General features: G+C 43.1%; 1 protein-coding gene across 2 annotated transcripts in view; it reads right to left on the reverse strand.

Annotated features, from left to right (window-relative positions):
* Nucleotides 1-27,266, reverse strand: part of LOC120932456 (histidine--tRNA ligase, cytoplasmic-like) — a 184,115-nt gene that overhangs the window by 116,403 nt on the left and 40,446 nt on the right. For both annotated transcript variants that reach the window (XM_040344818.1, XM_040344817.1), the window contains exon 6: nt 10,820-10,939. In XM_040344818.1, coding sequence (XP_040200752.1) covers nt 10,820-10,939 — 120 coding nt within the window. The remainder of the gene's footprint in view (nt 1-10,819; nt 10,940-27,266) is intronic.

Genomic DNA, 27,266 nt, shown 5'->3' on the forward strand with positions numbered 1-27,266 from the left:
CCCTTTGGGTGCCTTCTGCTAATGTTGTGTTTGGTGAGCATGAGTGTTTGTACTTTGGACTTTTGTCCAACGGACTTGTGTACACAAGCTAGGAAAATCCGACAGACCGTTGTCTGAAAGAGCCGCTTCTTTATATCTAGTGTGAAAGCCTGAAAACTTTCACACTGGAGTGTTGCGCTGGCAGGACCCAGCACTTCAGTGTCAAAGTAGCCTTAAATGTAAAACTCATATACTCCTGGTGTAAAAAAACCGAATACGTTATAATGTATTAAGGTGCAAACATGCAGTACAGACACAGCCGTTGTGATATATAACCAGTGTTAATTTTGACGTTAAATTTTGATTTAGTCATTGTCTTGACTAAAATATCATTTCAGTTTTAGCCCAGGTTTCACTCCCGCTGACAGTCCCGATTTCGGCCGCCATTTCAGAGACATCTGTGCAGGTTTCTGCACAGATGTCAATGTAAATCGCGGTCTGAAATCTCAAAACAGTAGTACAGGAACTACTTTTTGAAATCGGTGCAGCACCGCCGTACCAGTGTGAACCAGGCCTTAATCATATTTTAAATAATTTGAATTGTTTTAGTCGTATTTTAGTCAACTAAAATAGTGGGGTTGATTTACTAAAGGCAAATTCACTTTGCACTGCAAGTGGAAGTGCAGTCGCTGTAGATCTGAGGGGGAAGATCTGAAATGAGGGGAAGCTCTGCTGATTTTATCATCCAATCGTGTGCTGTTTTTTTTTTTTTTTTCCCTTGCATGTCCCCCTCAGATCTACAGCGACTGCACTTCCAAGTGCACTTGCCCTTAGGAAATCAACCCCAGTGTTAATTTTGTCTACAAAATTAACACTGCCCCACACTTGTGGTCCAATATCTACTCCATAACAGCACTGATAAGCTCAGAACTACTGCAACAGGGGAGAGAGAACGCATGCAAGGGGGTTTAAATCAGCTGGGAGTGTCTTAGCAACAGAGAAAGACAGGGGGCCGGATTCAGAAAGAAGATACGCTGTCGTATCTCTGAGTCCGGCCGTCGTATCTATGCGCATGATTCATAGAATCAGGTTACGCATAGATATGCCTAAGATCCGACAGGTGTAAGTGACTTACACCGTCGGATCTTAGGCTGCAATTCCAGGCCGGCCGCTAGGTGGCGCTTCCGTATCTTTTACGCGTCGAATATGCAAATGAGCATTTACGCCGATTCAGAAACGAACGACCGCCCGGCGCTTTTTTTTTATGTCGTTTGCATTCGGCTTTTTCCGGCGGAAAGTTACCCTTGCTATAGGAGGGGTAAGTGCGGCGTATCCTATGTTAAGTATGGCCGCCGTTCCCGCGCCGAGTTTTGAATTTTTTACGTTGTTTGCGTAAGTTGTTCGCGAATACAGCCGGACTTAATTAACGTTAACGTCGAAACCAATTACGTCCTTGCGACGTCATTTGGAGCAATGTACGCTGGGAAAATTTGCGGACGGCGCATGCGCTGTTTGATCGGCGCGGGGACGCGCCTGATTTAAATTTTAGACGCCCCCAAGCCGCGGAATTTGAATTCCGCCGGGGGATTTACGATACGCCGCCGCAACTTTAGAGGCAAGTGCTTTTTGAATAAAGCACTTGCCTCAAAAACTTGCGGCGGCGTAACGTAAATCAGATAGGTTACGCTAACCTATCTGAATCTGGCCCAGGATGATGATATCTCAGGGAGTTTTCCCAGATAGATTTTGGGAGGTAAGTAAATGACCTTTACCTATAGCGAGGGCATTATTAAACTTTGGTCAAAGCTGTACAGTTTGTTTTTATCTACAGACCTCCCTCGTCTGTAGAGGAAGTTTTTTAGGTAAAGTAACCCTTTAAAGCTGCCCTTCCTTCTAGCACAATTGACGAGGCCCACATGTGGGCATTACCCAGGAAAGTCTGCAATGGAAATGCTGCCTGCCTAGGATTAGCCAGATTTTGAACATTTTAGTAAGTCCCCTCCCCCCTTTTGTATCTGTGGGTTAATCTGACACTTCCATTAAATGCTCGCTTTGAATAACCCAGGTTTGTAACTAGTCTATTTCAAAGTGGAACTGAACTAAAAAAAAATCAACATTTGTAATTTTAAAAAGGGAACATATAAAAAAGTTAAAGAGGTATTAAACAGAAAGCCAAAAATGTAATGCAGCTTACCAATCCTTATGCTGGCCATAAACTATACGAAAACTCGGCCGAACATTTGGCCGTGAGCGCAAACGATAGTGCCATCGTGTAATGACCGATAAATCGTTCAGTGGACATAAATGAATACATTTTTTGTTTGTTTTTTCACATATACCTAGTGCAGACAGTTCGGACGGGAAACACATTAACCTTTCAATTCATCGTTCGTTCGGCAGAAAATTTCCAAAAACTTTCCCTTTGTTTTTTTGGCTCAAAAACGTCCCAACGATTATCGATTTTGTGCCCATTAACTGTCCGAAAAATGAACGAAGTGTTTAACCACTAAAGGACCATCTCCTGCACATATACGTCGGCAGAATGTCACAGCTAGGCACAGGCACGTACCTGTACGTCCCCTTTAAGTGCCCAGCCGTGGGTCGCGGGCGCGCACCTGCGACCAGGTCCGAAGCTCCGTGACCGTGGACCCGATCGCCGCCGGTGTCCCGCGATCGGTCACAGGAGCTGAAGAACGGGGAGAGGTGTGTGTAAACACACCTTCCTCGTTCTTCACAGTGGCAACTTCATTGATCGTGTGTTCCCTGATATAGGGAAACGCGATCAATGACGTCACACGTCCAGCCCCGCCCCCCTACAGTTAGGTCACACATAACCACTAGGGGGTGCTGTAGGGGTTAACTCCTAAACTGCAATTGTCATTTTCACAATAAACAATGCATTTTTTGCTGTGAAAATGACAATGGTCCCAAAAATGTGTCAAAATTGTCTGATGCAGTCACGAAAAAAAAAAAAAAAATCGCTGATCGCCGCCATTAGTAGTAAAAAAAAATATTAATAAAAATGCCATAAAACTATCCCCTATTTTGTAAACGCTATAAATTTTGCGCAAACCAATCGTTAAACGCTTATTGCAATTTTTTTTTACCAAAAATATGTAGAAGAATACGTATCGGCCTAAACTGAGAAAAAAAATGGATATATTTTTTGGGGATATTTATTATAGAAAAAAGTAAAAAACATAGGTTTTTTTTCAAAATTGTTGCTCTAATTTTGTTAACAAAAAAAAACTGCAGAGGTGATCAAATACCACCAAAAGCAATTGCTAGTTAAAGCGACGCAGTGCCGAATCGCAAAAACTGGCCAGGTCCTTTACCTGCATAAAGGTCTGGGTCTTAAGTGGTTAAATGACCAAATGTCGGCAGATTTTTCATATAGTGTATGGCTAGCATTAGATGTGGTGGCTGAATTGCTTTTAAATTTTTAGGCTTTCCCCCCTTTTTTTCCCATTTCACATGGTGATCTAGCCACTAATACCGCCCCATTTTTTTTTTTTTTTAAAAGCCCATGGTGTGTGAAACACACCCAAAAACTCCACCCGGTGCCAAAAAAATACCGCCTTTTTATTGCAGAGACACCACTCTAAGGCCCCTTTCACATTGAGGAGTTTTTCAGGCGGTACAGCCGAAGGGCTTTCACACTGAGGCGATGCGCTGGCGGGAGACAAAAAAATCTCCTGTCAGCAGCATCTTTGGAGCGGTGAGAGGAGCGGCGTGTATACCGCTCCTTCCCATTGAAAACAATGGGAACCGCGGCAATACCGCCCGCAATGCGCCTCTATATAGGCGCATTGCGGGCGGTATTAACCCTTTATCGGCCGCTAGCGGGGGTTAATACCGCACCGCTAGCGGCTGATTTCCACGGCAATCCCGGCGGTATAGCGCCGCTACTTTTAGCGGCGTTATACCGCCACCGCAGCTCCCGCCCCAGTCTGAAAGGGGCCTTAATGAATGAGCACAGGGGGCTTTTTCCCTCTGTTTTCACCTGATGACTTGACCAGTAACATGCCTCTAGTTGATGAATGAGCAAAGGAGGCATAGCAGGCAGCAGCATTGTCAATCTGGGGGATGGGAGTGTTATGTACTAGAAGATTTAATTACACCCAACAAATTGAAGCCAAAATCCAGCTCACACTTTATAAGCAAACTGTTTTTTCTTTTGGGATAAAGGTTTTAAAAAATAAAATAAAAACTGATCATTGCAAGCATCCCTGCCAGTGTTAAACGGTTTGGATCACCAGATGAAGAAAGAAAACCTAAAAGAGAAAAACTAATGCAGCCATTATACAGGGAGTGCAGAATTATTAGGCAAGTTGTATTTTTGAGGATTCATTTTATTATTGAACAACAACCATGTTCTCAATGAACCCAAAAAAACTCATTAATATCAAAGCTGAATATTTTTGGAAGTAGTTTTTAGTTTTAGCTATTTTCGGGGGATATCTGTGTGTGCAGGTGACTATTACTGTGCATAATTATTAGGCAACTTAACAAAAAAAAAAATATATACCCATTTCAATTATTTATTTTTACCAGTGAAACCAATATAACATCTCAACATTCACAAATATACATTTCTGACATTCAAAAACAAAACAAAAACAAATCAGTGACCAATATAGCCACCTTTCTTTGCAAGGACACTCAAAAGCCTGACATCCATGGATTCTGTCAGTGTTTTGATCTGTTCATCATCAACATTGCGTGCAGCAGCAACCACAGCCTCCCAGACACTGTTCAGAGAGGTGTACTGTTTTCCCTCCTTGTAAATCTCACATTTGATGATGGACCACAGGTTCTCAATGGGGTTGAGATCAGGTGAACAAGGAGGCCATGTCATTAGTTTTTCTTCTTTTATACCCTTTCTTGCCAGCCACGCTGTGGAGTACTTGGACGCGTGTGATGGAGCATTGTCCTGCATGAAAATCATGTTTTTCTTGAAGGATGCAGACTTCTTCCTGTACCACTGCTTGAAGAAGGTGTCTTCCAGAAACTGGCAGTAGGACTGGGAGTTGAGCTTGACTCCATCCTCAACCCGAAAAGGCCCCACAAGCTCATCTTTGATGATACCAGCCCAAACCAGTACTCCACCTCCACCTTGCTGGCGTCTGAGTCGGACTGGAGCTCTCTGCCCTTTACCAATCCAGCCACGGGCCCATCCATCTGGCCCATCAAGACTCACTCTCATTTCAGCAGTCCATAAAACCTTAGAAAAATCAGTCTTGAGATATTTCTAGGCCCAGTCTTGACGTTTCAGCTTGTGTGTCTTGTTCAGTGGTGGTCGTCTTTCAGCCTTTCTTACCTTGGCCATGTCTCTGAGTATTGCACACCTTGTGCTTTTGGGCACCCCAGTGATGTTGCAGCTCTGAAATATGGCCAAACTGGTGGCAAGTGGCATCTTGGCAGCTGCACGCTTGACTTTTCTCAGTTCATGGGCAGTTATTTTGCGCCTTGGTTTTTCCACACGCTTCTTGCGACCCTGTTGACTATTTTGAATGAAACGCTTGATTGTTCGATGATCACGCTTCAGAAGCTTTGCAATTTTAAGAGTGCTGCATCCCTCTGCAAGATATCTCACTATTTTTGACTTTTCTGAGCCTGTCAAGTCCTTCTTTTGGCCCATTTTGCCAAAGGAAAGGAAGTTGACTAATAATTCTGCACACCTGATATAGGGTGTTGATGTCATTAGACCACACCCCTTCTCATTACAGAGATGCACATCACCTAATATGCTTAATTGGTAGTAGGCTTTCGAGCCTATACAGCTTGGAGTAAGACAACATGCATAAAGAGGATGATGTGGTCAAAATACTCATTTGCCTAATAATTCTGCACTCCCTGTATCTAAGAATTGGTAAGCTGCAATATAATAAAATGTTCGCTTTGGGCTTTATACTGCTGTAATTGTCGCTCTGATGTTGATTTTGTCTTGAATTCCTCCCAAAAAAATAGCAGTGCATTTATTTGTATGTGAGTGTGCCTACGGCCTCATAGCTGTATATCTGTAATGTGGGAGCTAAGTCAATGGAGTTGATTTACTAAAACTAGGAGGAGTACAAAATCTGGTGCAGCTGTGTTTGGTAGCCAATCAGCTTCTACCCTCAGCGTGTTAAATTAAACGCAGACAAAAAAAAAAAAAAAAAGAAAATCTGGAAGCTGATCGGCTACCAAAGTTTTAGTAAATCAACCCCAATATTTCTGACTGGCGGTCCATCTCCTACTCCAGTGATGGCAAACCTTGGCACCCCAGATGTTTTGGAACTAATTTTCCCATGATGCTCAACTACACTGCAGAGTGCATGAGCATCATGGGAAATGTAGTTCCAAAACATCTGAGGTGCCAAGTTTTGCCATCACTGTCCTACTCTGTCCACTTTCAGGTGACCCCTGAAAACCCATCCCACCTCCACCTAACAACTGAACTTTTATTTGCTCCATCAGCTCATCCCCCCACAGTTATTACCTTACCGTATCACTTTACTCTCCCTTTTAGAGTGTAAGCTCGAATGAACAGGGTCCTCCGATTCCTCCTGTATTAAATTGTATTGTAACTGCTGTACAGTCTGCATCCCCATGTTGCAAAGCAGTGTGAAAACTGTTGGGGCAATATAAATCCTGTATAATAATAATAATAATAATAATAATAGTCTAATAAGATTTGGAGTGAGACTGTGTTGCTCACTGTGAGACTTTGACATGAGGAAGCAAAACCTACCTCTACCAAGATGGATGCCTCAACACATAGACACAGTACAGAACAAGGCCTGACAAGTTAGTAATGGGGAAAGGTCAGCTGTAGTGAGGCCATAGGCAATACTGGCAATACGACTAGTCCTTGGTCCTTTCACTGATTTAGGCCCCTTTCACACTGAGGTGCTTTTAAACTGCCAGTAATATGGGCACTTTTGAAGAGCTTTCCATTCACGCACCAGTGCACTGCCCCAGTGTCAAAGCATTTATTATTTTAATGGAAATATGCTTTCAGGCATTTTTTTTTTAACGTAAAAGCGCCTCAGTGTGAAAGGGGTCTTATTGAGTACACCTTCCATAGTTTAGTTCCTACACCTAAAAGGTGCACAGAAGACAATGAACAGAAGGAGCGAATAGAGTTCTCTCAAGTGGGTATACCAAAACACTTCGGATGAGTTCAAAAAATGCTTTATTAATTACAAAAAACAATTAAATTAATCAAATGTGGCAAGTAGATTGTGCAAAACAGACCGATTTAAAAATAAGACAACACTGTCCTACAATCTAAAAACAAGGGGAGATCGCAACTGTGCATACCTCATTCACATCAAGATTATCACATGCAAGCAATATAGTGGATTAGCACATCTTAAGGAGCCTAATCATCAAGTAAAAAAATGAAAAATAGTAAAAAAAAAAAATGTTTTAAATAATAATGAAGACAAATCCAGTTGAATACCACTATCCCTAAAAAAAGAAGGGAGAGGGGGTTCCAAAAGAGGCACTATGGGCCAGATTCAGGTACATCTGCGGCGGCGTAACGTATCGCATTTACGTTACGCTGCCGCAAGTTTTACGGGCAAGTGCTTGATTCACAAAGCACTTGCCTGTAAAGTTGCGGCGGCGTAGCGTAAATCCCCCCGGCGCAAGCACGCCTAATTCAAATGATCCGGGTAGGGGGCGTGGATCATTTAAATTAGGCGCGTTCCCGCGCCAAACGTACTGCGCATGCGCCGTCCCTAAAATTTCCCGACGTGCATTGCGGTAAATGACGTCGCAAGGACGTCATTGGTTTAGACGTGAACGTAAATGGTGTCCAGCCCCATTCACGGACGACTTGCGCAAACAACGTAAAATTTTCAAATTGCGACGCGGCAACGACAGCCATACTTAACATTGGATACGCCACCTAGGGGGCAGCTTTATCTTTACGCCGCGTATCTCGTACGTTCGTGAATCGGCGTAACGACTCATTTGCATATTCTACGCCGACCGCGATGGAAGCGCCACCTAGCGGCCAGCGTAAATATTGCACCCTAAGATACGACGCCGCAGGCCGTCGTATCTTAGGCATGTTTAAGTGTATCTCAGTTTGAGAATACACTTAAACCATACGACGGGCTTAGATTCTGAGTTAATTCTTTGAGAATCTGGCCCTGTGTGTGTAGTTTCAAAAGGCTTGTAAGCAGAGCTTTTTTTCTCAGAAAATAGGTGCAGGAACTCAACCACGACCCCGTTCAGATTTCAAAAACGGTAGAAGGGTCTTAAAGGGGCATTAAATACCAGGATTGCATTACATACAGAGTGCAGAGTTCAGGGGGTTACACACAGAGTGCAGAGCTGTCACTTGTAAACACAGAAACCAGACTTCTGTGTTTACAAGTGATTGTAGTGAGCAGGCACCAAAGGGTCTGAGCCAAAGGTGGTGGAACTGAGTTCCCCCAAGTTCCCCCTGAAAAAAAGCCCTGCTTGTAAGTACGTGGAATGTTATGGGTGAATGAGTGAAGTACAGTCCTAAATACGAATGGAGGAGTTGGATGAGAAGTTTGGTTATCAAATAGTGGTGCAAACCGCAGAGGGCTCACATCAATGACCCTGCTGGTTGGCGTTGAAAAGGGCAAGCAGACACAATAGACCCATAAATAACACCCCCAAGCAGATCAATACAGTAGCACACAGTTCAGGACCAATCTGCAAATTGATAAGTATATGGTTAATTGCATGCAGCCAGACAATCTTGAAAAAAGAGAAGGGCTCCTGATATGTGTATGATCAGACTTCTATATTTATGAAGTGCAGGGGGTAGAGGAGTAAATTGATAACTCGTCCTATCCTGAGGGAGTTAGATGAAAAGTCTTTCAATTGATAATAATACAGTCTATGGCAGGTAAATGATATAGTGCTGGGTAGGAGAGCACTGCAAAGTCCAGACAAAATGACACATTTTTGAGCGGATAAACAAGACTGGTGACTTGCAATGCAGATGAATCATGCAGAGCTTAATGGCAAGGGAGACAAAAAACCAGACAAACTGGGCAAGTTTATATCAGGGAGAGATGATTAAAGGATACTCTCACCGCACTTGGCTGAGCCAGTCGTCCTACGGGTAGTCTCGGACCCATTTAGCCATGCTCAAGATTGTCCAGGAGATGTATGAAGGAATATCTCGCTGTTAGGTAGAAGAGCATCAGCCGGGCAGTAGTCCAGGTGTAGTCCGCAGATATTTGCGCCACCATCTTCAAAATGACAGGCGTACTTCACTCCAGCAGCAAGCTGGCGATCCTCCTGTGACATGCTGACGTGTTTCATCAGCCAATGGACACCGGTTTCCTCAGAGCATGAAGAAACCAGCATCCATTGGCTGGTGAAACGCGTCAGCTTGACGTCACAGGGGGATCGCCAGCTTGTTGCTGGAGTGAAGTACGCCTGTCCTTTTGAAGCTGGTGGCACAAATTTTCAATTATCTGGGATTTTAGGGATAGTGGTATTCACGTGAATTTTTCTTCATTATTAATTTTAAAAAACGTTTTTTTATTATTTTAAATGTTTTCACTTGATGATTAGGTTCCTTAAAATGTGCTAATCCACTATATTGCTTGCATGTTGTAATCTTGGTGTGAATGAGGTATGCGCAGCTGCGATCTCCCCTTGTTTTTAGATTGTAGGACATTTTGTTATCTTATTTTTAAATCAGTCTGTTTTTTGCACAATCTACTTGCCACATTTGATTTAATTTAATTGTTGTGTTTTTTGTAATTAATAAAGCATTTTTTGTACTCATCCGAAGTGTTTTGTTATATCCACTTGAGAGAACTCTATTCTCTCCTTCTGTTTATGCGGTTTGGGTCTACCTCAACTGTGTCCCCTGGGTCCCCTTGTGGACGAGTTTTGAATACTTAATGTACTAATATTTTCCTACATCTTAAACTTAATAGTGGTAGATCCAGGCATACCACCCATTTTTTTACAGAAGACAATGAAACACAAATCGGTGGGTGAGATCACCCAAAACTCCAAGACAACTAGGCACTGTGACAAGGAGATCTTGATTCCATAGCCCTGGCACCCAAACTGCGGCCCGGGGGGCCACATGCGGCCCTTGGCACTTTTTGTGCGGCTTTTGGAGCCCCTAGGCTCCGACTACTTCTATAGCATGTTTGCAGTCTGACAATCTCATGCAGTATACTTAGTCTCTGACCATCTCTTGTAGCTTACCCATTGTCTGACCACCTACTGTGTCTTGCCCATAGCCTTTGACCATACCGTGTTGTGTCTGTTGTCCCCAACACCAAATATTCACTGAGTATTATGTATCAGGGTCTGCACATGAGGCCACCTATATTAAGAAAGTTGACCACCACTGTTCTACAGTATCCAAGGCCCATAAGAAGTCAGAGGCTGATTTGGCATTCAAGGTTTAACTTATGACTTTATAATATTTTTACGTAGATTTGCTCTTGTTGAGGGTCAATCAATCCAAAAGTGATATTTTATAATTGTAACTACAGTGGGCCTAATATATAAAACTTTAAGGAAATAACTCTCAGGCAGCTATCAGCAAGCAATCAGATTCAATGCTTTGGTAAAAAGCGATAGTTGAACAGTGAGAATTTGTCACTTATTAGCTGCTATTTAGTTATGTAACAGTTCTTCAGTAGAGTTATATAAATAAGTCCCAATGTTGGGTCACCCCTTGCTGCAGAGATCACAATGAAAACCAGGCTGTGTGACAGAGTGGCTTAGTGTTTTTATACTTTGTACAATGTTTGAATGCTAAGCAGCAAAGAATTGAGAGCACACGGTTTTTAAAATTGAGCCGTTTCAAGAAAATATATAATATACTGTTACTTACACACTGATAAAACTCCCTGTAGCGCCCCAGGGCTGGATTGTCACGTCTGTAAACTTTAGCAATCTGGTAGCGTTTGATATGGCTAATTTTATTCATAGCCAGATAGCGAGTAAAAGGCACCTTTTTATACGGAGTTAAGAAAACAGTTTACATTCAGAGTTGCAGCAGAGTCTTTACTGAATAATTAATGGATCATAGTTTACTACCATCAATTAGCCAACCAAATGCTAAGTCCATATGTGTGGAGCAGTCCAGACACCCTCCAGCAAGTTCAATGCAGACAGACAGCAGCATGATTTCACTGACTCTTACCTAAATTATGCTAAGGCTTACGTCATGCTGCTTTTCTGTGGTAGATGTCAGCACAATATAAAAGAATAAACATTAAAATGTGACTATGGACTAAATTACAAATGAAATATATACTGCAAGCTGGCATTGAGACTTTTAGCTAGATTCACAAAGAGTTACACCGGCGTATCAGTAGATACGCCGCCGTAACTCGGAATCTAAGCCGTCGTATGTTTAAGTGTATTCTCAAAACGGAGATACACTTAAACCTAGCTAAGATACGACGGCCTGCGCCGTCGTTTCTTAGCTGTCTAGTTCCGCCGGCCGCTAGGGGTGTGAATGCTGATTTACGCCTAGAATGCGTAAATCAGTGAGATACGCCGATTCACGAACGTATGCTTGCCCGTCGCAGTAAAGATACGCCGTTTACGTAAGGCGTTTTCCGGCGTAAAGTTAGTCGAACAAAATAGCTGGCCTAGCCAATGTTAAGTATGGCCGTTGTTCCCGCATCAAAATTTGAAAAATGTACGTTGTTTGCGTAAGTCGTCCGTGAATGGGGCTGGACGTAATTTACGTTCACGTCGAAACCAATACGTCCTTGCGGCGTACTTTGGAGCAATGCACACTGGTATATGTCCACGGGCGGGGCATGCGCCGTTCGTAAAAAACGTCAATCACGTCGGGTCGCGAGTAATTTACATAAAACACACCCCCTCATCCTCATTTGAATTAGGCGCGCTTACGCCTGCCCATTTACGCTACGCCGATGTAACTTAGGAGGCAAGTGCTTTGTGAATACAGCACTTGCCTCTCTGACTTACGGCGGCGTAGCGTATATGCGATACGCTACGCCGCCTCAAAAGTAAGCCGCCCTACCTGAATCCAGCCATTTGTTGCCAATATAAATATCAGAATAAACAGGTTACCTGAAAATAAAACCATAAATACTTGCCTCTCCTGCTGCCTGCACCACTGAAACAATGCTCTGTTGCTGAGGAGTCATCCCCTGAATTCTGCTGGGACCTGACACTTCCGGGGGTGTCGATTGCCTGTGTCAACGCAGGTCTTGCTGGATCCCCTTGTCAACCTTCATGTCAGGACAGTGTCCTGTGGTGGTTGTATCCTGCAGTGACATGGAGGTCAGCAGAGGGAGCTAGTGAGTGCCGCTGGTAACACAGGGGTTCGACACTCCTGGAAGTGTCGATTTCCAAGGGGACTTTGGAGGATGGTTTCACAGCAAAGATCAGCAGTGTGGGACTTTTTTCCACAGTTTTCTACTGTCAACATGTTTAGTCAGATATTTATTTCAGCCACAGTGTTGCCTTCACGTTAGTTACATACAGCTTTATATATAATAATTCTAATATGTACTCATATGGAAGCCAATACACCTATGGCATATAATGTACTGTATTGTATCGTTGATCGTTTTATTATTGTCCATATATTTTTCACCCTTCAGAGATTCACCATTTTTTAACCATTTAAATGTTTTTTACCCATTGTATAATAAAAAGGCATGATTTACATATCTTTATCTTTTGAATTCCATACACTTTGTCGCTTAAAAACTCTCTGGGGGAACTTTTGCTTTTTTTTTTTCGCAATTTTTGGGGTGTGTGGCCCTTAGACTCTCATGCATGCTTTTTTTTCCAGTTCTATATACAGTACAGACCAAAAGTTTGGACACACCTTCTCATTCAAAGAGTTTTCTTTATTTTCATGACTATGAAAATTGTAGATTCACACTGAAGGCATCAAAACTATGAATTAACACATGTGGAATTATACATAACAAAAAAGTGTTAAACAACTGAAAATATATTTCATATTCTAGGTTCTTCAAAGTAGCCACCTTTTGCTTTGATTACTGCTTGGCACACTCTTGGCATTCTCTTGATGAGCTTCAAGAGGTTGTCACCTGGCGCAGCACCCCATCACTCTCCTTCTTGGTCAAATAGCCCTTACACAGCCTGGAGGTGTGTTTGGGGTCATTGTCCTGTTGAAAAATAAATGATGGTCCAACTAAACGCAAACTGGATGGAATAGCATGCCACTGCAAGATGCTGTGGTAGCCATGCTGGTTCAGTATGCCTTAAATTTTGATTAAATTCCCAACAGTGTCACCAGCAAAGCACCCCCACAAAATCACACCTCCTCCTCCATGCTTCACGGTGGGAACCAGGCATGTAGATTCCATCCGTTCACCTTTTCTGCGTCGCACAAAGACACGGGGGTTGGAACCAAAGATCTCAAGTTTGGACTCATCAGACCAAAGCACAGATTTCCACTGGTCTAATGTCCATTCCTTGTGTTCTTTAGCCCAAACAAGTCTTTTCTGCTTGTTGCCTTTCTTTAGCAGTGGTTTCCTAGCAGATATTCTACCATGAAGGCCTGATTCACACAGTCTCCTCTTAACAGTTCTAGAGATGTGTCTGCTGCAAAAGGTGGCTACTTTGAAGAACCTAGAATATGAAATATATTTTCAGTTGTTTCACACTTTTTTGTTATGTATAATTCCACATGTGTTAATTCATAGTTTTGATGCCTTCAGTGTGAATCTACAATTTTCATAGTCATGAAAATAAAGAAAACTCTTTGAATGAGAAGGTGTGTCCAAACTTTTGGTCTGTACTGTATATATTAATTCTTGCCCATAGTTACACGTCAAAAATCATATATTTATTTAAAAGGAATGATATGTTTTGCATATGTATGTAAGTTTTCGCTCCATAAGTCGCACCAAGGTTTTAGAAGAGGAAAACAAGAAAAATAAATATTCGGAACAAAATGGTCTCAAACTAGATATGGGAAAAAATTACAGTCTTGCAGATTGCGTAATGGATAACAGCCTCTAAAAGTTCCATGTAAAAAAAAGTAGTTTATTGAATAAATCAATGTGGTGAACTTTCATAGGATCTGCCAACCCAGTGAGCAAGTCTCTATCCACAATTCCCACTGGCTGTGTGATCATGCATGTCATGGATATGTCTCTATGCCCGTCACTGTCACTATTGTAAGTGGTGGTGCGGTAGATACAGAGACAGAGTGCATGGATAGGATGGGGGAGCCGTGTGCCATCCCAGAGATGTATGTGGTAAACCAGGGGCTGTTACGGATCTCCCCACAGTGACACAGGGGTGGCGACTCACGATGACTTAATTCGCTGCGCCGGAAGACAGAGCAGATGTCGATGGAGTGGTTGGAGAGGATGACACAGGGGGGCAGGCCAGTATTGTGGTATACATGGTAACAGTATTCTAACATGGCGATGAACGGGGGATTGGCTTGTCAATATTCACTCCACATGACATTTCCCCACATTTTTGGGGGGGAAAAAGTGTGTCTTATGGAGCGAAAAATACTGTACCTTAAAGCGGAACTAAACAGTATCTGAGTATCACAAACTGAAAATGCTATTTAATTCATTTGTGTTTTTAAAAGAAAAAACTTAGCCATCCAGCCATGTCTCCATGCTTTAAATATATTGAGAAATCACTTTGAAAAACATGGTTAGCCATGGCCATCTTGAGTAAGGGCTGATGATTAATTTGGCATTTACTTCCTGGAATCAATCTGCCCTTAGCTCAGGCATGCAAGCAAGAGTGTGTGCATAGCTGAAAAAGCCCCTCCTCCAGATGAAAGAAAAATGGCCATGAAGACTCCTGGGATGAATGACATAATTTTGGCGCAGGCCAGAAACAAGGAAGCAACTGAAGAAATGTAAAAATAAAAGATTAAAACAAGTAAATATAATATACCGTCTTATCTTTTTACAAAGGCTAGCAGCAAAGGGATTAAAAGCAGTTAATGTTGATTGAGAGAATTTAGTTCTGCTTTATACAAAAGGGATAATAGACTGGTATAAATAACTGTGTGACATATCCAAAGCCTGGACAATGATTTAGCCCTCCAAGAACACAATAGCAATATGTCAATTAGGACACATGATGAAGTACAATGATCTTCCATATGTGTCAAACTGCCCACCAGAGCCCTATAAGACTGAAACACTGTTTCAGCAAGGTAGTATAGACTCCATCAAATCCACATTTAAAGCAATTAATTCCATTTCAAACATTTTATTTAGGGCAAAGCAGAACTTAATTACTGTAGGTGTAATTAAAGACATTTACCATATAAAGTATATGTCCAACCACATATTTTTTTATGGAGTGGGGTAACTGCTATAACCTTTGTCAGGATATCTTTTTCCAGCTATCTGGGTTCCAATTATTTCACCAGGCACAAAGTGAGAGTAAAGCTAACCACAGTTGGGACAGTTTTCATTCAACCAGTGAGTTGAATAAAAAAAAAAAAACTGACCCATTTCCCCCAATCCCACTCAGTAAGGATAAGGGAATCCTACATACTGTGTCAGCGATGAAGGCTAGAACGTGTAGCGCTGATCGAGCAGAAATTGTCCAACAGGGTGGTTGAACAGTAGTCAATTGTCAGATCGACTTATGTTCAACCACAGTGCCCATATGGATCTAAATTCAGCCAGTACCTATTGAACTGGCTAATTTTCGATCTATGTATGAGTGCCATTAATCTTTGAAAGCAACACAGAGAGACATTTTTTTTCCATTACAGTTTCAAGGCTCCCTTCAAAAATTATGGACAATCTCGAGGCATCCCATTCTAAAAACGTAAAAACGATTCCAATGCCGCATACACACGACCGTTTTTCGGGTTCTAAAAAAATGACTTTTTTTTTTAATGTCATTAAAACCGATCGTGTGTGAGCTCCAGAGCATTTTTCACGATCTAAAAAATGGGCATGAAAAATTTCGAACATGCTCTATTTTTTCACAAAGTTTTTAACGTTGTAAAAAATGGTCGGGTGTGCGCTTTAACGACGTGAAAAAAACGTGCATGCTCAGAAGCAAGTTATGAGACGGGCGAGCTTCTTCTGGTAAAACTAGCGTTTGTAATGGAGTAAGCACATTCATCACGCTGTAACAGACTGAAAAGCGCGAATCGTCTTTTACCAACACAAAATCAGCTAAAGCAGCCCAAAGGGTGGCGCCATCCGCATGGAACTTCCCCTTTATAGTGCCGTTGTACTTCACCGCGCTTTGCTAGAGCATTTTTTTTTTCACGATCGTGTGTAGGCAAGGACCTTTTAATATTCGGGTTGAAGAAAACTTGGTTTCTAGACCCTTAAAAACATAATTTTTTAGACCGCGAAAAACGGTCGTGTGTACACGGCAAAATAGTTTTACATATTGCAGCAACAGTCACACAAGTAGGACCTGCATTCTTCCAAAGCAAATCAACTTTTGCAAACTGGTACTGAATAGTATTCCGTTTCTCTTTTTTACTCGGTTTTTCTCTATCACTCAGCTAATGTGACCCCAACGCTGATGGAGAGGGGGATACAAAGGAGGCTGTGCAGGCGACTAACATCCGCCATATCAACTGATGATGCCATTGGTCTTTAGGACGCCGGCAGCTAGAAGGTTGTAATGGTGCACAATGAGAACCTCCTGGCTTTGTGCAACTAAAAAAAAAGCAGGCTTCATCCTCACGCTGGCTTGTTTACAATTTTGGGGAAATTCTTAGGCATTTTGCCAAGGCACCCCTGAAGAAACTGCAAGGCACTCTGGTTGAAAAAGGCTGATAAGGAAGACTACAGCCCCTTGTGAGCTTTTTTTATCGACATCAATAAAGGTTTAAAAAAAGTCACCCTTATGATTCATTGGCTGCAAAAAACATGTCACTACCTGATATTGTTTATTTGTTGCCACAAGGACTGCAATTGCCAGGCCCAGAAAAGCCTTGTCTATTCAGTTTACGCTTGTTTACGATTGTTATTTCCTGGTGCGCCGAGGGGCGGGGCCGAGTGATACAGTGAGCGGCTCGCTGTATCAAGGAAGTGTGCCCGCAAGGGCTTATCACCATGCGAGCTCTCTCGCATGACTGTGGTTCTTGCGGGGAGGACCAGAGACACCCGCCGAGCGACCCCAGAAGACGTGGATCGGGGCCACTCTGTGCAAAACGAACTGCACAGTGGCGGTAAGTATAACATGTTTGTTATTTTAAAGAATTTTTTTTCTTCCTATAGAAACCCTTTAAGCTTTGACAAATAAAAAAAAAAAAAAAACTGAAAGCTGACTGGTTTCTATGCGAGCTGCACCAGATTGTGAACTCTACTGTTTTAGTAAATCAACTCTGTTGCGTTTCTGGTTGATATCCATTTGGATGAACCTTGTGTTCAGACCTGGATACACAAAACAATACAGTTGAATACAACCCCAGTTCTAATTGGATTAAATAGTTTTTGTACCTCTTGTAACTGTACAGAGTTTAGATCATCCCTTCCAGCCTCCTTAAAAAGGCAATTCATTTGTATATTAGATGATTCGCTTTGGACTGGCTTCCTACATTCCACAAATTACTGTTTGCAGGATTAATTTAAGGAGCGTAAAACTGTACTCTTACCCTACATTCATACCTATGCATTTTTAGTGCGTTTTGCAGTTTGCAGAAACGGACTACAGTCCATTTATTATGGCTTCCTATGGTACACATTCACATCTATGCATTTTGCAGCCGGTGCATTTTTTTAAAAGGTTGGGCGCGTTACACTTCAATGAAATCGCACCAGAAACGCAAGTTTCCTTTAAACACTGTATATAGCTGGTTGCGAAGGATCGGGCCGGGAAGCCGGCCACCGCGTCCTTAACCAAGGAGTCATTTAAAAAAAAAAAAAAATTGCCAGCAAAGAAATAAATCAAATAAAAACAGAGTGGGGTCCCCCTAAGGTCCATGTGACGTTACAAGGGATGGGATCTCTGGATGGCCATGTCCTGTAGCTATATAAGAAATGGAAGATAGCGGGAGCCGACACAAGGAGGCAGCCAGCGTCAGAGGAAGACCATGTTTTTTTATTTTTAGCGGAAAGTGGCGGCGGACGAATAAGACATCACAGAGAGAGAAAAAACAGTGGAGAGAGAAGGGGGAGGAGAAACAACGGAAGGAGAAGGCAGCGGAGGGAGAAGAAACCGGAGAGAGAAGAGGGAGAAGAAACACCGGAGTAAGACACATTTTTTAATACAGGACTTGTCAAAAAAACATCTCCTGTGTTTTGTAACACTACAATTTTTTTTTGGTGAAAGGGTAGGGGTGCAATGTAACCCTGCAGACCCCTACAACCACCATCCAGGGTTGTCGGGAAGAAGCCCTTGTTGTGGGGACAAGGTGCTTTGGGGTCCCCCCATGTTGAGGGCATGCGGCCTGGTATGGTTCAGAACGGGGGGGGGGGGTGCTTGCTCGTCCCCTTCCTTTCCCGTCGGGCTGCATGCTTGGATAAGGGTCTAGTAAGAAATTTGGAGGGGACCCTACACCATTTTCTTCAAATCCATATCAAACCCGAAGGGCCTGGTGTGGACCTGGGGGGGGGGGCACAAGCAGTTTTTGTTTTGCCTGCAATTTATTATTATTTTACATTCTACATGACTCATCAGTTGTGAAGGACGCGCCAGCCACTTCTTAGCAACCAGCTATTTAAGTGTGTTTACCCACTTAACAACCGCGCCATAGCTGAATGACCCAGCGCATCACGGATCAGGGTAAATGGCCGCTGACAGTGGTCACTTGTAAACAAACCGGCGTCATGTCCGGTTCCTCTCTCACCTCTCTGTACCGATCGGTACAGTGTGAGAGGAGAGATCGGGTGCAGCAGCGCTGTTGGCTGGATGTGTAGTGCCCACAGCGCTGCTCTGTGACAATTACAGCCTTAGTCATGCCTCCATACTCAGCCATCCATCTATACTCAGCAATACACATCCATACATCCTCATCCATCCATCTATGCTCAGCAATACTCATCCATCCATGCTCAGCCATCCATCCACACTCAACAGTGTCACTGGTGACGCTAGTTCGCTATTAAGGTTTACGCCAGGTTTTTATAGCATCAGGTACCCCCGTATATTACCTAATAAGTATTTAACCCCCTGATTGCCCCCTAGTTAACCCTTTCACCAGTGATCACTGTATAAGTGTTAAGGGTGACGTTGGTTAGTTAGTTTGATTTTTTTATAGCGTCAGGGCACCTAGCATTTATTACCCAATAATGATTTAACCCCCTGATCAGCCGTCAGTGATATCAGTTAGGTTTTAGGGTCAGTTAGGCTCTGCGTTGCCCCCAGGTAGCGTCAGATTAGTGCCAGTAGTTCTAACACCCATGCACGCAGCATACACCTCCCTTAGTGGTATAGTACCTGAATTGATCAATATCTGATCTGATCAGATCTATACTAGCATCCCCAGCAGTTTAGGGTTCCCAAAAATGCCCAGATACCTGCTAGCACCTGCGTTTTGCCCCTCCGCCCAGCCCACCCAAGTGCAGTATCGATCGATCACTATCACTTACAAAACACTAAACTGCAGCGTTTGCAGTCAGGCCTGATCCCTGCGATCGCTAACATTTTTTTTGGGAGCGTTTGATACAGTTGACAGCCTAGGAGCTTTTTTCCTGTGAAACAAATGGCAAATCAAAAAGGTACAGTAGTGAAGAGGCCTACACATTTCTGAGCATGACAGATACTGAACAAGAATACGATCCTGTAGACTACATCGGCTTCATGGACAGGATGGCTCCGATGACAGAGTTGTGGTCTCTGCCAAAGTCAGGCGTACCCGACCCTATTCTTCCTCTGCTGTTGTTGAGGTGCAAGAACCGCAGGGCTGTCGTATGGAGCAGAGTACTAGTGCCGCTGATCCTTCTGGTGAACTGGCAAGCACCAGTGGCCTAGTACACCCTGGTCGTACATCCAGCACTGCAGTATCATTTGATGACGTGACGAGTCCCATAAGCGCAGTTCAAGCTGGTGAGGTGGCAAGCACAAGTAGTATCCCGCTGCCACCAAAAAGAAAAAAAACAGGCCCGTCGTGCTCATAGTGTCCTTGCTTCAGAATTTTCCAATCCTAATTGGGAGCCCACCACTTCTACAGCACCCATACTTCCCCCCCATTCACTGGTCAACCCGGAATTCAGGTGGAAACAGTTGATTTTACAGCACTTGATTTTTATTCACTGTTTTTCACGGAAGATCTCTATAGATCTATTGTGGACCAAAGTAATTTGTATGCTGGTCAATTCATCGCTGCTAATCCCCAGTCCTCCCCTGCCAGAGAATGGAAACTAATTTCGGTTTCCGAATTTAAGACCTTTCTGGGCCTATCCCTCGACATGGGCATAGTTAAATTGCAGTCATATTGGTCCATTGACCCAATATACCATATGCCCCTGTTCTCTGCCTCCATGGCCAGGGCACGATATGAGCAGATCTTGCGGTTCATGCACTTCAACAACAATGAACTCTGTTGTCCTCGTGGAGACCCTGGATACGATCGGCTCTACAAAATTCGGCCCCTCGTAAACCACTTTTGCAGCCTTGTTTACTCCCGATCAAATTGTCTGCATTGATGAGTCCCTGATTACATTTTCTGTCCGCTTGTCTTTCAAACAGTATCTTCCCAGCAAGCATGCCAGATATGGGGTCAAGATGTATAAGCTCTGTGACAGGGCAACAGGCTATACATATAGTTTTATAGTTTACGGGGGAAGAGATAGTCACGTAGAGCCACTGCCAAGATTACATAGGTAGCACTGGCAAGATTGTGTGGGACTTGATGTCACCCTTATTTGGAAAGGGGTACCACTTGTATGTGTATGGCGCATGTGGCATCGTGTGACCTAATCACCGGGGCTTACCCCAGAGGCTTGTAGATTCCCATCTTAGGCTGGGGGAGAGAGCCTGCTTCAAGTGTAATAATTTGCTCGCTGTGAAGTGGAGGGATAAGAATGTTTTCGATCTGTCCTCCCTTCACGCAGACACGACGGTTGAAATTCGTATGGCGACTGGTGTTGTGGAGAAACCCATCTGTGTCCACGAATATAACCAAAATATGGGAGGGGTGGACCTCAACGACCAGTTGTTGGTACCGTACCTAGTTGGCCGTAAGGCCCGCTGGTACAAAATAAAAAGTGTCTGTATACTTATTTCAATTGGCTTTGCTGAACACTCATGTGCTATACAGAGCTTCAGGACAGACTGGATCCTTCCTTAAATTCCAGGAAGATATGGTCAGAGCCCTTCTGTTTCCAAACGGTGCTTCACCTCACCATCCCAATCCAAATGCAGTAAGCCGGCTGCATGACAGGCATTTTCCGTATGTCCTCCCTGGTACCCCTACCCAATGAGCACCCCAAAGAAGATGTCGTGTCTGTAGCAAGCACGTATTTAGGCGTTACACCCGCTATTATTGTCCCTCCTGTCCTGACAATTCTGGTCTTTGCATTGGTGAATGTTTTGAACACACTGCACAGAAGGGTCTCCCAAGATGCCATCGCATTTTGAGAGATACGAACCGGGAACTGAACCGTTACAGTTACAAATAAAAGTGTAATAAAAGTGTAAGAATTTTTTTTTTATTGTCCTCTCTTTCCATTGTTCTGCTCTTTTTTACTGTATTCTATTCTGCAATGTTTTATTGTTAATTTGTTTTATCATGTTTGCTTTACAGGTATGTAATTTTTTTACACTTTACTGTTTACTGTGTTTTATTGTTAACCATTTTTTGTTTTAGGTACACCATTCAGCTGCAGCGCGGATTTATTTATCTTGACAGCAACAGCGTTTGTTCCCACGATACATAAAGCCGTGACTCCAGCACTGTAGGAGGCGATTTCACCACCACAGTTTAAAAAAAGAGCATATATGCTGAAGCATGGGGGCAGCAGGGGTGGAGGAGCGATTTGCTTCTAACTTTTGGAGTGAATGCCCCCTTGCTTAGGCATATATATATATTTTAGGCACAGATTGAGTTACAAAATGTTTTATTTTTTACTTTGCAGGTATGGTATGTCTTACTGTTATACTGTATTGTTACTTTGTTTTATTGTTAACCATCATTTGCTTAGCATGTACGCCATTCAGTTGCAGCACAGATTTATTTATCTTGACAGTAACAGCGTTTTCTCCTACGGTACGAAAATCAGCGACTCCAGCGCTGTAGGAGGCGATTTCACCACCACAGTTAAAAACAAAATGGTGCATGTATGCCCATCATTAGAAGTGGGTGGATGAAGGGAGGTATTCTAATGGTGGGCATACCCACTGATCAATCTCTTTTTTCGTTCAGCCCACAGGCTGCATGAAAAAAAAAAAAAAAAAAAAAAAAGATTACAATATATGCCCAACAAGGACAAGCAACGTACTGGTATGTTGCTGGACTGAGTGGTTATACCAGAATGAAGTCTACGGGTTTAGGCATCATCTTGGTATCATTCTTTTCAGCCAGCGGTCGGCTTTCATGTAAAAGCAGTCCTAGCGGCTAATTGGCCTCTAGACTGCTTTTAGAACAGTGGGAGGGAATGTCCCCCCTCCCACCGTTTTCCATGGTTTTCTCTGGCTCTCTTGTGCCAACAGGGAACCTGAGAATGCAGCCAGTTCTTCCGCCAGCTAACCATAGAGCTGATCAGAGACCAGAACGGCTCCAATCATCTCTATGGCCTAAGAAACCGGAAGCTACAAGCATTTTATAACTTAGATTTCGCCAGATATAAACAGCGCCATTGGTAAGCATTTTATCACACCAATCTTATTTATTTATATTTATTTATTAAAATTCTTAAAAGTACAAAATGGTACAAAACGCAGTCAGTTACCCGTAGGCCTCAATGCGCCGAGAACAACAATACAGCAACAACCAAAAAAACACACAGGCAGCGGAACAGATCAAAATTTAAAATGGTTAGCAGATCAAAGAACTATAAAAACCTATGTAATTCCATAGGCTTGACTGAAAAGATCAGTTTTTAGAAGCTTCCTGAACTTAAAGCGGGGGTTCACCCTTAGAGGGCACTTTTCCCCCTTAGATTTCTGCTCGTTTTTACTAGGGGAATCGGCTATTTATTTTAAAATATGTGCAGTACTTACCCGTTTACGAGATGCATCCTCTCCGTCGCTTCCGGGTATGGGCTTCGGGAATGGGCGTTCCTTCTTGATTGACAGGCTTCCGAGAGGCTTCCGACGGTCGCATCCATCGCGTCACGATTTTCCGAAAGAAGCCGAACGTCGGTGCGCAAGCGCAGTATAGAGCCGCACCGACGTTCGGCTTCTTTCGGCTACGAGTGACGCGATGGATGCGACCGTCGGAAGCCTCTCGGAAGGCTGTCAATCAAGAAGGAACGCCCGCTCCCGAAGACCCATACCCGGAAGCGACGGAAGAAGATGCAGCTCGAAAACGGGTAAGTACTGCTCATATTTTAATACAAATAGCCGATTCCCCTAGACCGAACGAGCAGGAAGCTAAGGGGAGAAAAATTTTTTTTTTACAAATGGGTGAACTCCCGCTTTAAAAAGATCATTCTCAAGCCTTAATTTTAGAGGCAGGGAGTTCCAAAACTGTGCTCCCTGGACCGCACTCGTCCTCCCTCTGCATTTTTTCTTTCGAAATTTAGGGATCACCAAAGTTTTCGAATTAGCCGACCTTAAGGTACGGTTAGGCACATACTTGGTGAATTTTTCCTGCAGGTACACTGGCCCCTTGCCATGGGTAGTCCTGTGCACCATGCAACCAGTCTTAAACAGGACCCGTTCCTTCACGGGTAGCCAATGCAGGGCTCTCAACGATGGCGTGATGTGGTCACGACGACCAACACCCGTAAGTAGCCTTGCAGCGGCATTCTGAATAAGCTGTAGTTTGTGCATAGGTAAACCCAGGTACAAAGCGTTACAGTAATCCAATCGACTTCCGATAATGGCATTAACCATAGAGATCTTGTGCGATTCTTCAATGAAGCGAAAAGTCGACCTCAGGAGTTTCAAGTGGAAGTGACAAGAACTCACCACCTGGTTTACCTGTGGTCGTAGCGTTAATCTCTCGTCCAAGATGATACCCAAATCCCTGACCTGGGTGACTGGTACTGGGACTGATGAAAATGAGTCTGGCCAAGTAGGGAAACCGCCTGCCCATGACTGATTGCAAAAAAACATGCACTCAGTTTTGGAGCCATTGAGCATAAGATAGTTGGCCCCCATCCAGGCTTGAATTTCCTCCAGGCAGGTGGCCAGAGTTATCTGTGCCCCCCCATCCATGGGCAGAGGAATGTAGAGCTGGGTGTCATCAGCATAGACATGAAAAGATAGGTTGTGGCGGCGGATGATATACAGCAGAGGCCTCGTGTAAATGTTAAACAGGAGCGGCGATAAGGGCGATCCTTGAGGGACTCCACAGGACAGGTGACTATCAGAAGAGAAGTGCAGTCCCAGCCTTACTCTCTGAACCCTGTCCAGCAGGAATGAGGTCATGCCACAGTCCCTAAACGATCAAGTAGTCTAGAATAATCGATAGTGTCGAATGCTGCCGACAGATCCAGCATTACCAAGGCCGAAGCCTCATTTCTGTCCAGGACCCAGAGGAGATGGTCCTGGACTTTGGTTAATGCGGTTTTAGGACCTCTTCCTGGTCGGAATCCAGATTGGAAATCAACCAAAATGGAATTGGACTTGAGATGGGGCTGAATTTGCCACACTGCGGCTCGTTCCATAATTTTTGCCAGAAACGGTAGAGTTAAAATGGGACGATTATTGCTCAACACGGAGCGTGCCAGGTTAGCTTTCTTCAGCAGGGGGATAATCACAGCCCGCTTCAGAATACCCGGCACTGTTCCGGTGGAGAAGGAAGTATTTACAATGTCGGCAATAAAGGGGGCCAATGTCTCTGCAGCGTCCTTCACCAGTTGCGCAATGCAGGGATCAAGTGATGAGGACGAGGCTCTAAGGGACTTGAGGATGTTCAAAATATCTAGAGTAAAGACGTCCACAAAACTAGAGAATCTTGTACCTTCATAAATGGGCCCAGATTCCTCGATATCTTCTACTTTGATATTATTCCTTATAATTTCTTTTCATTAAAATAATTTGATAAAATATTACAGAACTCTGGTGAAGCTTCTTCTTCCGGCTGTCTACATGCTGGATTAGCTAAATTTTTCGCAACTCTAAAGAGTTCAGCTGCTACATTTTTAGCATTAGCAATTTTTTCAGAAAAAAAATGCTTTTTGGCGGTTTTTATCCCTCAGGGCTGCGGTATATACCTCCTTGGAGGCGGGCGCCGGATTTTTTCTCCACGCCTTCTCTGCTGCTCTGCACTTCCATTTTAAACTTCTGGTCACCTGGGTGAACCAGAGGGGATTATCGTTTGCTTGCCTAATGCAATAATTTCTCTTTAAGGGGGCTAAATAATCAAGCACTTTTGTAATAGCCGTATTGAAAAAATTAATTTTCTCAGCTGCGACCTTAGTAGACTCAAAAGATGCCTTGTCAATATTCCACAAAAAGTGGTTACTAAAAGCCTTAATAGATATATTAGTAAGATTTCTCGAAAATTTGGAATATTGTTCCTGTTAGGAACATAAGGTGACTTTTTGAGAAATTTATGGCTGTGATCAAATAATATTAATTTGTGATCACTCCATATAATCTCTTTCGGGGGATGTACTTTCTCTATACATCCTGACTGGAAAAGCCAGTCCAGCGTGTGGCCCGCTTTATGGGTAGCCCCTATGACATCTTGGCTATAGCCAATGGAGTTTGCAAATGCAATCAACTGCTGGGCTTCCGAATTATTTGCATCGTCAGCCCAGCAATTGAAATCTCCCAAGACTATAGATTGGGCATATCGCAGGGATTGGGTCGTTGGTGTGGTCAGATGCTTTGAGAGGAGAGATCTATGGCCTAATAAACCCCAATTTTTTCAAATTGCTATCATATAGGATATTTACATTCCCTGGGATAACAATAAAAATTATAAAAAAAAATATGAAAGGAACAGTTAAAAATAAATAAATAAGGCAAAATAAAAAAAAGCACCCCTGTCCCCCCTGCTCTTGCACAAAGACGAACGCAAGTGTCAGTCTGAGGTATCACTGCGAAGGTCAGATCGAGGGCAGGCAAATTTTAGCAGTAGACCTGTAAAGGCTTTTAAAGGCTTTTAAAAATGTATGTAGTTTGTCGCCGCTGCACGTTTGTGCGCAATTTTAAAGCATGTCGTGTTTGCCATCCATGTACTCGACCTAAGATCATCGTATTTATTTCATCAAACATTTGGGCAATTGAGGGGGGTTTAGTGCATTAAAATAAAAAAAAGTGTGTTTTTTCCTTAAAAAAAAAAATGCGTTTGGAAAAATCGCTGCGCAAATACGGTGTGAAAAAAAATGCAACACCCATCATTTTAATCTGTAGGACCTTTGCTTTAAAAATATATATAATGTTTGGGGGTTCAACGTAATTTTTTTGCAAAAAATAAAATATTTTTTCATGTAAACAAAAATTGTCAGAAAGGGCTTTGTCTTCAAGTAGTTAGAAGAGTGGGTGATGTGTGACATAAGCTTCTAAATGTTGTGCATACAATGCCAGGACAGCCCCCCCCCTCAAATGGCCCCATTGAGGAAAGTAGATACCCCAAGCCATTTGCTGAGAGGCATGTCGAGTCCATGGAATATTTTATATTTTGACACAAGTTGCGGGAAAAAGACAATTTTTTTTTTTTACAAAAGTTGTCACTAAATTATATATTGCTCAAACATGCCATGGGCATATGTAAAATTGCACCCCAAAATACATTCTGCTGCTTCTCCCGAGTACGGGGATACCACAGGTGTAAGACTTTTTGGGAGCCTAGCCGCGTACGGGACTCCGAAACCTTCAGGCTTTCTATGGGTGTAAATTTTTGATTTCACTTCTCACTGCCTTTCACAGTTTCAGATGCAATGGAATGCCCAGATGGCACAACACCCCCCCCCCCAAATGACCCCATTTTGGAAAGTAGACACCCCAAGCTATTTGCTGAGAGGTATGGTGAGTATTTTGCAGATCTCACTTTTTTTTGTCAAAGTTTTGAAAATCGAAAAAAAAAAACAATTTATTTTCTTTCTTAATTTTCAAAAACAAGCGAGAGCTGCAAAATACTCATACAATAGCTTGGGGTGTCTACTTTCCAAAATGGGGTCATTTGGGGGGGGGGGGGGTTGTGCCATCTTGGCATTTTATGGCCTTCAAAACTGTGATAGGTAGCGAAGAGTGAAATAAAAAATTAACGCCCTTCTGAATCCTGAAGCCAGCGATTGGTTTTCGGG

This window comes from Rana temporaria, chromosome 3, assembly GCF_905171775.1.
Source record: "Rana temporaria chromosome 3, aRanTem1.1, whole genome shotgun sequence".
Classification (NCBI taxonomy): Eukaryota; Metazoa; Chordata; class Amphibia; order Anura; family Ranidae; genus Rana; species Rana temporaria.